Source organism: Eurypyga helias, unplaced genomic scaffold (genome assembly GCF_000690775.1).
Source record: "Eurypyga helias isolate BGI_N326 unplaced genomic scaffold, ASM69077v1 scaffold10994, whole genome shotgun sequence".
NCBI lineage: Eukaryota > Metazoa > Chordata > Aves > Eurypygiformes > Eurypygidae > Eurypyga > Eurypyga helias.
In genome coordinates, this window is record NW_010246857.1 from 69 (window position 1) to 10,800 (window position 10,732).

The window sequence follows — 10,732 nt, forward strand, 5'->3', positions numbered from 1 at the left end:
TGATGTTGTCGTTGGTTTATGTTTTGTGTGGAAATATGTTGTTGATAGTTCTGTTGATGGTGTGCTTTGTGTTGTGGAAGAAATTATGTTTGTTGTTGATTTTTGTGTTGTTGTGTGGGGCTCTGTTATTGGCTCACATGGTACAGTCATATTTGTACAGCACTGAAATCTTATTTTATAATTATAGCAGATAGGTGGTAGTTGGTCTTTGTTGTAACATTTCAATCCTTCTTCTGTATTACATGTTATGTGTTGCTCCAGGAGGGGATATGGTGTATTTGGGAACCTTACTGCTCTGCATTCAACTGCCTTTCTGTTATCACAGACTTTGTATCCCTTTTTTTTAATATTTTGGATTGTATCAAAATCTCCATCATTGTATCCAGACCCTGGATAACTGACATCATACCACATTGACCAGTAACATTCTTCTTTAATGCAAAGAGGACTTGTTGAAGGAGTGTATACTGTTGTTGTCGTTTTGGTTGTGCTTGTCGTTGTTTCTTTAGTGCCTGAAGTACTGAATGTTGTACTTTCAGATGTTGTTGTAACAGGTGATGCAGTGGTTGAAAATGATTTAATTTCTTCAGTTGAACTTGACATTGCAGTGCTGACAGTTGTGATTGTTGTTGATGTGCTGAATTGTGTTGTCGATGAGCATGGTACAAGAACACAGCATAAGATTCTGATTTCATAATTGTTGCACATGGTTGAAATTTGGTCCTTATTGTAACATATTAACCCAGCTGTTTTACTGCATTCTACTTTTTGTCCAAGGTCCTGAAGCGGTATATCAGGGAATTTTTCTGCTCTACACTGAACATCCCGTGGAGCTTTACAGACTTCATAACCTTTAGCTCTCAAATCTTCAAAGGTTTCAAAATCTCCACCATCATAGCCAGGTGTTTGCAGATTCCCATCATACCATTCAGACCACTCACAGACTTCACGAACACATACTGATGTAGTTGGTGACACTGTGAAATAGAAAAAGAAAAGAATATGAAACTGTTCTAAGTTCTGTTGAAACTATCTTTTATTATTTTATATGAGCTGAAAATTTTTCTAAGTTCATTTGCTTTCACTGGGAGTCTGTAATGTGCATCAGTTTAGTGTAATTATAATATAATAAGGAGTTGAATAGAAAATCCATCACCCAACAATTTAGTAGACATGCTTGAAACTGTCACCTCCCATGAGAATGACAATTACCTTTTCCAAACAGCTGAAATAAGTCTTGGGTGTAATTTATACACATAGGGGGAAAAAAAAAAATCTCACTTTTTTTGCATTTGATTCAGTGTAATTGCTTGCTTGGTATCTTGCTTCAGTATTTATTATTCTCTCTGGAATGTCTAAGTCTGAATCCAAATCCAGTGGAAAAAATAATGTTTATTATATGCATCAAGATCCATAGGTACTTTTCCAAATGAGTAGACTGCCGACGTAATATGCTGCATTGTCCTTGCTCCTCTATTTGAAATGAAAAATGACTAATGTACCCCTACACTTTGTACTTCAGCTCTGGTCTTAAGAAACCATTTATTGGTTGGAGAGCAGTCCATAGCTTTTGCAGGTGAATTCTCATTGTGAAATAACTGGAAAATGGCTAATGAATTCTAGCATTGCTGATGACTTCTGTGATATCAAAACTTCAAGTTATAAATTTTATACTGAACATTTATTTCATTAAATAACATATGTGTAGTAATTAGAGACTACCAACCTGAAGAATGCTGAACAGGAAATTTAGAAAGGAAAATTTCAGTCTCTCAATGACAGTACCTGAGTACTGTAATTATAGACAACATGAACCCTACCAAGAATTTTACACAAAGTAACAATTTTGTAATTTAATAGGGGAAAATAATGAATTATTCATTCAGTAAAGATTATTCCAGCTATAAATATAATTACAATTACAGATAATATAAACAGAATGTGCTCTTATGGGCTATAAAGGATGTACCTGTGGAAGTAGTGGCAGGTGGTGTAGTGCTGAAGTAAAATGTTGTTGTTGTGGGTGATGTTGAGATTGGACATTCATAGACAACCCTCTGAAGCGTTCCATTGGGACCACAAGTTGCGACAATACACCCTCCTGTGCCATCTGTAGTATTGTAGATCACATCTTGATAGTTGTATTTCTGTCCCTCATAAATGCAGACACATCCTGTAAATCAAAAGAGACTGTTATTTCTTGGTATCTAAAACACAGAGCAGAGTACCTCAAATTCATCTTATTTAGATAAAACTGACTTTTCAACATACCATATTCATCATATTTGCATTTTTTGCCATGATTTGTGCATTCACTGGAAAAGATAAAAAAGGAGATGATGAATGTGAATATATTGGTTCATGACTTTTTTTTTTTTTTTCTATCAATCCTTTGTATTCAGTGTGTGCTCAAGTGTGTAGAAGGAACCTATCTTCTCTGACTTAGCTATCCAGTTCTGCTGTACAAATTCAGGTTAGGTAGGAAAACCTGCTGATTGTGGCAAATATGCAAGTACCAGTGCAATAACAGAAACAAGCTGAAAACAATGAAGATTAGTTACCTGCTGACTCCTAAATAATTTCACATAATCATTTTCAGGATAACTTAATAAAAACTATAAGGTATTGTTGTAACTATTATTATTTTGTTTTTACTTAATAATGATAATAATTTAAAAGTACTTTAATAAGAATACAGAATAAGAGATAAATTAATCTCTCCATGTTTCACTGTTTAAGTTCCAGAGAATGGAAGAAAATTAGACATTATTCAGCAGCCTATGACTGGCCTAGTTCCTTCTGGCAAACAAACAACAAAGAAAACACATGATGAATTATGTTCCACAACTGTAAACTCTATGTTTAAAAATCTTTACTAATCCTACCAGGATTGACAGTTCTGGTTTGATGGCATCTGCATTCCTGGTTTGTAATATTTTCCATTGTCATAACAACCACAGTTAGAAACACAAGTCATGTTTTCTTCATCAAAATAAGGCTTATTCTTTGGACAGTGTGGATAGCAGCCTGCAACAAAAATGGGAATTATGTTAACACTAGGCCTTTCACAAACAGAAGTAAGACTATACTCTGCTTATATCTGCTTTCCTCAAATTATCCCATTTGGTAAGTGAAATTTCAGGCTCTGTTACTGCTGTTCCTTTGATTGCATATTAAGATTTGGAGCATTTTGTGCTCATCTTCAGTCCAAAATGTTCACAATTCATGGGGAATAAGATATTAGTTAGACAATCTCTTCTTATAATTAATATAAACATGTCATATACTAGTTAATATATATTTTGTTAATCATATTGCATTTTAGCTTTTTATAAGTGGAATGAGACATGCATAATTATGTTTACCTTCCAAACCTCTCAACTCATGAAGGCAGTTCCCACTTGGATTATTGCAGGTCTTCATACAAGGGGCTCCACACGGCTTGTAGTGCCACTCACATTCCCCTTGTGGATTGTAGTAATCACAAAACAGAGCTAGAGAAAGGAGAAATGACAGGAAAAAAGGCCTTTGATCTTTTTGGTCTATAGTCTTTCAATTTTGCTGGGTAAAAATCCCACGTGATAAGCAGAACCTTATTTCTAATTTAATACAATTGTTCCACTTCTACCACATTTTGACATCAATATATTTATAAAGCATAGAACAGAGTTACATATTTAGCATGAAAATCAATTAATTGAATCACTGATTTTAGCTAGTATGCACTAATATTTATTTACAATAAGCCTGATGTAGATGAGTGGGAGTGTAATATAATACTATAGTTCACCAGTTGTGTGTCACGATTGACAAGTAAATCTGACACTAATGACAGCACTGGGAAAATTACTATCAATGGTTTCATTTTAAGAAGATAGCTTGTTTTCCAGTGATTTACCCATCTTTCTCTGAAAGTTTTTTGCTGGTTTTAGAATATAGCAGTGCCTCTTACAATTTTATCTTTCTTTCTCTCTTCTACTTGTTTTTCTTTTTTCTCTGCTTTCTTTCCCTCTGGACCCCTTCAGAAAGTAGTAGTGTGGGACTCACGACAAATGGATGGGGTTCTCCATGAAATGCAGATGTCCAGCTCATTGCATGCTTGAGCATAGGCAGCTACTGCTGTACAGAAACATTCACAGTCTCCTCCAGTGTCACAGGCACAAGCATCATCTACACAAGCTTGATAATATTCATTTGGTTCAACCTGTTGGAGAAATCATTTGAGTTTTCATGTGCTTGTCCTCTTTGTAAAGGCATTCACTGCCTTCAAAAAGCTGAAACCATGAGAATGCTCATAAGTTTACTCATAAGTTGTAATGCTAAGAAACATTGAAGATGTTGAAGATAAATTTGTAGAAAGAATACTGGTACATTACTACAATTAGAACACAGTCATATATCAAGAGGCTTATATTTATATTGGTAGAAAATGATGCCATTAGAAAATAAACATATCCCAAGATTTATCTGTGATTGTCCCTTCTATTAAAAAACAACTATGAATTTCTTTAGTGTACTATTTCAAGACACAAGCTGAGACAATGAAAGTGAAAATACTTTTTGTGCTCTGTACCTGGAACTCAGTCTGACTTCACTTTGTTAAGCATCACAAAATGTATTTTAGGTGTTTGTTTGTTTGTTTTTTGCTATCCCACATAAAAAATTATGTAATTCCTTGCTTAAGAAAACTTAGTACTGAAGTTTTTTGTCATACCTGGGAGTGACACTTTGCAAACACTTGACTGGTAATGATGCTGCATTGCTTCTGTGCCCAGGCTTTCCTGTATGGGTTCGCTGTGCATGGATCCTTGGTACGATTGGCATTTGGGCAAGTAGAAGACACTTTCCAGCTATTGGCAAACTCCAGCACATTTCCTACCACAGACTGACTGCGAGTAGTGAAGTCATTATTTCCGTTGCCATCATAGTTTCCGCAAAGTCCACAGACATGTCCCTGCATGGGGATAAACACAAAATTACAAAGATCAGTAAGGTATAGTTTCTCAGTATCTGCTAGTAACAGATCTCAGGATAAATCTTATTTACGATTATCTGTGCCTCTTCAGTACCACTCTTGGACATTTTCCTAAAATAACTTTCATGAAAAGACGTCTCTAACTTGTTGTTAGCAAGGATAAGGATAGGAAGCAGAGTAGACTCATACTTCTTGTTCTTAGTATTGAGCTAATCAGTTTTATTTAATCCTGAACATACTTCTTCAGTGAGGGTTTTTCATGAGGAAAGCTACTGATGCAATTGCTGTTATGCCATTGTTGAATAATATAATTTAAGGAAAATGTGTAGTACACAATCTAAGTCAACACTACAAGGATAATAATATGCAATCAGTGCTCTTTCAGTCTTCCAGTTACAGCCTAAATGTTCATGTTTTTCTTTGAGAGATAACATGAATATGTTTCAGAAATAATTTTGTCCATGTTTTGGATTTTAAAATGTACCTGAAAACTGGGACTAAGTTTGATGAATATACTGGTCTTCTTGTCCCACATGAGCATCAGACCAACAGTAGTGTCAACCACCAGGTAGATGCCCATGGAACGGATTTGGAATGGCATTTTTCCTCCAGGTGTCCTCTGGATGACATCAGAGTGTCCATCACTGAGTACTAACTCATAGTTCTAGGACAGGAAAAGAAAAAGTTAGAGGCCAATTTAAAAAGTCATCTATTTGGTACAGTTTTGTATATTGCCAGTAAGTGTTACTGAAATAATAACGCTATTATCATCAAAATTATTCTATGCAAAAACTTCCTGTTAAGCAATTTCTTTTTAGAACTCCCTCCTTTGCTTTCTCTAGCAGAGAGCAGAACCATTGACAGTGAGCAAAGAAGTATAGTAGCATTTTCACTGTCTTGGAGGACACTTCTATGATGTGGTCTATCTGGGACAGCTAGTTCTGTCCTTCTAGCACATTAAGCCTAGGGTATAACTTATTAAAGAAAATACTTACGTCCAGGAAAACTTTAATAGACTTAGAGCAGGTGGTTCCTGTAGTGCCACAGGGAATGTTCTCAGTGATGACTCTGAAGGTTCCCTGATTCATACCTTGTTGACCACAGTAGTTCTGAAACAGGGGAGTGATATTCAGTGTTAAATGTGCTACATGGCCATATGTAAAATGCAAGATACTTCAATAGTGCATAAATATGGGAAGGATTCTCTTACCTGGACCAGAACATATTCACAGTCTCCTTCAAAATCAAAGCGTTTGCCATCAAAGGTGGTGTAATGCCCATCTCCATAAACAGAACAGGTTTCCAGGCAAGGTTCTTCAGAGCAGTGCCATTTTCTGTTTCTACATGTGCTACGTAAGACAAAAAGCACTCCAAATGTAAAAACCAGACATACACAGGATCTAGTTATATTTACATTCCTGCATGTATATCAATCTGATTTTAAAATGTGTTAAGCCTATAATGAAAAAATAAGATCATCTTATTCTCAGAAATACAGCATTGCTTAAGTGCCCTTGGGACTGTCCAAAAGACTGAGTTACTTCATGTTGTCATGAATAATTTGGGTTAGAAAATACTTTAAACCTTTCATATTTCCAAATCTTGTTGAATGTGTTGAAACTCAGGGACAGTCTATGACTTGACTCGAATGAACGACAACATCCAAACAATATCGTTTTTCTGACCACCTGCAATTTCTGCATGGTGTGCCATTATAAAAAACAGAGCTTGCTTTTTAGACACTAAATGGATCATGTTATGGAGGCTTCCTTCCTATAGATCTTGATACTGCTGGGTTCAAATGCTGTAGTTCATCTAGAGCTTAAACTATTCTCTTTCAGATGCTTGAAAAAAATATTTTTCAATATGTTCTTACCAGTTGTTACAACCAACTCTGATTGATTCTCCTGGGCTGTAGGAATTCCCGTTGTGAACACATGGACAGTCTTCTGGAGCTATACAGCCACCTTTGCCATCTAACACTTGGTTATGAGGACATACACAGCCAGAGACACAGTGAGTTCTGTACTGTAAGGACCATATGGAAAACATGAATTGATATATTTATCTGGTGGAAGAGTCCAGCTGCAGCAGGTAATTGTAAAAGGGATCTAGTTTAATATGCTTTCAACTGAACATAAGGAGGCTATACTTACACATTCCATATCTAGAGTCTGACAGCTCTTCTGGCATCCTGCTCCTACCAGACCTCCAGTGGTATTGCCACAGTCAATATAGACCATGGGAGGTGCGCAGACTGAAAGTGAGAAAAGCAATGAGAAATGTGAGTTCAGCCAGATATTTATGTTGCCTTAATGCAGACTGAAAAAAACCCGTATCTCCTTCGTGAAATATGTGTACCTTAATATAATGTATTTGACCAGAAAGAGAAAATGAATATTGTTTCAAAGTCATGCTCATGTGTGTTTTGTGCTTATGCTTGGACTACTCATAGAAATGAATGTTTAGTTAGCTTCTTGAAATACTTCCTTTCGGGAACAGGGGGGAATCAAATAAAAAAACCTAAAGAAAACAAAGATCCTGGTTTATTTTGTATATATTTAGGCTTTTAGTACTTTTATTTTGTTTAAATGTGGATGATTTTCTCCTCACATTCAGTGAGGTGACAAGTATTCTTTTCCCCTGGCTAGCCTAGGGAGTTATAAATTGTTTCAGCCACCTGAAAGGTAAGACACTGTTTGTTTATATTTTGGGAATACCCTCTACATTACAGAAGTCATTAGTTCATTTTCTTTGATTTCAGACTTGTACAATTTACATCATTATGAAAAAAAAGAACTGAAAAGGGTGAAGATGGAAAGGGAGAATTAAAGAACATTTGAAGTGATAGGTTACCTGGTTCAGGTTTCTCTCCAATGCAGCTCAGCTTTCCATAGGTGCAAGTGCTATTAAAAAAAAAAAAAGAGACTGGATATGTTTTTGCTTTTCCTTGTTAAGTTTCAGCTCGTTTTCTAATGGGTTTCCTAATGAAAAGGGTAATGGGTTTAAATTGAAAGCAGGCATGTTTAGATTAGATATCAGGAAAAAGTTCTTCATGGAGAGGATGGTGAAGCACTGGAACAGGTTGCCCAGAGAGGTTGTGGATGCCCCATTCCTGGATGTCGTCAAGGCCAGGCTGGATGAGGCTTTGAGCAACCTGGACTAGTGGAAGGTGTCCCTGCCCATGGCAGGGGGGGTTGGAACTAGATGGTCTTTAAGGTCCCTTCCAACCCAAACCATTCTATGATTCTATGATACTATGATTCTATGAATTTGAAATAATGAAAAATTACTGTGTGATAGAAGACAGAAAATGTGTCCTTTATCAGGATAGTTTGTAGTATTCAAAAATATTTTGTATTAGAGCAGGTCAAAACACAAGTATATTCTACATAAAGACAGGTTTTCTCTGTCCATTTGCCTGGTTAAAAACTGTCCTTCAGAAAAGTTCAGACTCCATTCATAATGGGAATAATCTGTAACAGTATTATCAAGCATCTTTCACCATGGAACAAGTCTTTTACAGTCATGGGTAAGAAGAGTATGCGTGGTGGGGAATGCGAGTGTGACTGAGTGGGAGTTTGGCTGTTAGCCAAGGCTAACCCACCACAGTATGACGTGTTGAATTCCTGTACTAGTATAAGTAGAATCTTCAAAACATGGATAGCCCTTACAGTTTTTAAGGATCTGAGATTTTATTCTATGTAAATTATTAGGGAGAGAAATGCATTTAATTTGCATAGATTGAATAACATACATATGGTTTCATGACTGCCTATGTTCAATCACATTCTTTTGTTTACAAATCTCTTACCAGACAACACCATTATCATGAATAACTTCTCCAGAAGACAGAGGTGTTCCTTTGTAGTAACAAGGACAGCTAGAAGCAGGTACACATTTCCCACTTTCATCCATGTAGGTTCCATTTATGCAGGTGCAGCCATCAACTGGGACAAACTTGATGCTGCATGTGACGTCAGGCTCACTCAAAGACCGGCAAGTGGGTTGACAGGAATTGACATTGTAAGTGTACTCCAAGGATTTCGGACACAAGGTGGTGTATTTTGCTTGAGAGTAAAAAGGTGAGTTACATTAGTAGTTCATTTAAGAATCAGTATAGGTATAAATGCAATATTTGAGGTAAAGTATATGTGATAAACATATATGTGCTTTACTGATACCTTCGATATTTTAATTTATTTTTATACTGCCAGGGCAGAATTTTCCTCTATAAATATGTCATCAATACCGATGTTTTGTCCAGGTTAAAAAAAAAGAAAAAATTGCAATTATATTAATCTGCAGTGTGTTTTTTATTCATTGCTATTTTATATTTTTTATCAAAGTAACTTGAGGAACACCCTACTTATTTTATTCCTATTGCAAGGGTATTAAGGTCCATGTTGCTTCTGCTGGTTCTGAGCAAGTAATCTAACAAGGCCTCTTTTTTATATTTCTTCATGCTGATTGCTTGTCTTTTATGGTATTCCCTTCCTCCTCAAATTCTTGTAAGTCAGTGCAATATTTAAAACAAAATTTTCTGTAGGAATCCCTGAGAGCTGCTGTGTGTGGCCTTCTGGATGACCATTTTAAAGAGATAAAGGGATGTAAAACTTACTGCAGGCTTTGCTCCTCCATCCAGTGAGGAGAACTCCTCTGGCGGCACAGGCCCTGACATAGCTGGAAAGGGCAGCACACATGCACTCCTCACTCTTCTCACAATTACACGTGTCAAACATGCAGTTCTAGGGACAGAGGATGACATACAATCATCAGAATGCCATGTCAAAGCTCTCTACTTTGTGTCAGGTTCATCAGAGCTAAAAGTGAGCGTAATCCATATGTGAAAGTAAATATATGCCTGTTTTTCATCTGAAGGTTTCACTGAGCACTTTCAAAACAAGATTCATTGCAAGGAGGGAGAGTAATTAGAGGCCCACAGTTTTAAACTATTTTTTTTTTTTTCAATTTTTCACCAATTGGTAGGTTTCCCAGCTACTTCCAGTTTGTAGCCACTGTGCCATATAAACTTAGAACAAGTAGAGGGTATCTGATGCCATCCAACTTTTATGGCTTATGTTTAGGAGCTTGTGTTCTGCATCAGAGGAACAAAGAAAACAAAAATTCATTTAGCGTATTGCTATTCTGGGCAAAGTCACTGTAACGTTATTGTTCCAGATGTTTCTTGAACATAATCTTACAGATTTTCAGTAACAGGGAGACGTTGTAAACTCCCCAGGCAGTCTGTTCCTGAGCTTCATCATCTTGAATTCATGGAATGTTTTTGTTCACACCTTATTTAAACCTCTTTGCTGCTCCTTACACACATTTCTTGTCTTGTCCTTGGATATATGCAAAAGCCTTCTGAGAACAGTTCAGAGCAACTAAGCAAAGTGGTAGTTAAGGTTTAAATTGGAAGTGGGGAGAATAAGATTGGATATCAGGAAGAAGTTCACAGAGAGGGTGGGAAGGCACTGGGACAAGCTGCCCAGAGAAGCTGTGGATGCTCCATCCCTGGAAGTGTTCAAGGCCAGGCTGGATGGGGCTCTGAGCAACCTGGTCTAGTGGAAGGTGTCCCTGCCCATGGCAGGGGGGTTGGAACTAGATGGGGTTTAAGGTCCCTTCCAACCCAAACCATTCTACGATTCTGACTAAAACTTTCCCTGTATCTCAGGAGGAATGGCTTTTGTCATTTGACCTGATAAGGAGTCCAAGCTCCTAGTTTAGGCATTTAGACTAGTGTCTAAAAATATG

At 36.8% G+C, this 10,732-nt stretch overlaps 1 protein-coding gene across 1 annotated transcript in view; it reads right to left on the minus strand.

The window, feature by feature from the left end:
* Nucleotides 1–291: 291 nt before the first annotated feature.
* LOC104508815 (mucin-5AC-like) overlaps nucleotides 292–10,732 on the minus strand; it is a gene marked incomplete at its 3' end in the record, with an annotated part of 22,522 nt that continues 12,081 nt past the window's right edge. The window contains exons 17-31 of the mRNA XM_010150553.1: nucleotides 9,597–9,723; nucleotides 8,790–9,045; nucleotides 7,832–7,881; nucleotides 7,132–7,232; nucleotides 6,852–7,003; nucleotides 6,186–6,324; nucleotides 5,971–6,084; nucleotides 5,460–5,639; nucleotides 4,715–4,954; nucleotides 4,048–4,204; nucleotides 3,366–3,494; nucleotides 2,886–3,027; nucleotides 2,272–2,315; nucleotides 1,970–2,173; nucleotides 292–977 (exon numbers count right to left, since the gene is read on the minus strand). Coding sequence (XP_010148855.1) covers nucleotides 292–977; nucleotides 1,970–2,173; nucleotides 2,272–2,315; nucleotides 2,886–3,027; nucleotides 3,366–3,494; nucleotides 4,048–4,204; nucleotides 4,715–4,954; nucleotides 5,460–5,639; nucleotides 5,971–6,084; nucleotides 6,186–6,324; nucleotides 6,852–7,003; nucleotides 7,132–7,232; nucleotides 7,832–7,881; nucleotides 8,790–9,045; nucleotides 9,597–9,723 — 2,721 coding nt within the window. The remainder of the gene's footprint in view (nucleotides 978–1,969; nucleotides 2,174–2,271; nucleotides 2,316–2,885; nucleotides 3,028–3,365; nucleotides 3,495–4,047; nucleotides 4,205–4,714; nucleotides 4,955–5,459; nucleotides 5,640–5,970; nucleotides 6,085–6,185; nucleotides 6,325–6,851; nucleotides 7,004–7,131; nucleotides 7,233–7,831; nucleotides 7,882–8,789; nucleotides 9,046–9,596; nucleotides 9,724–10,732) is intronic.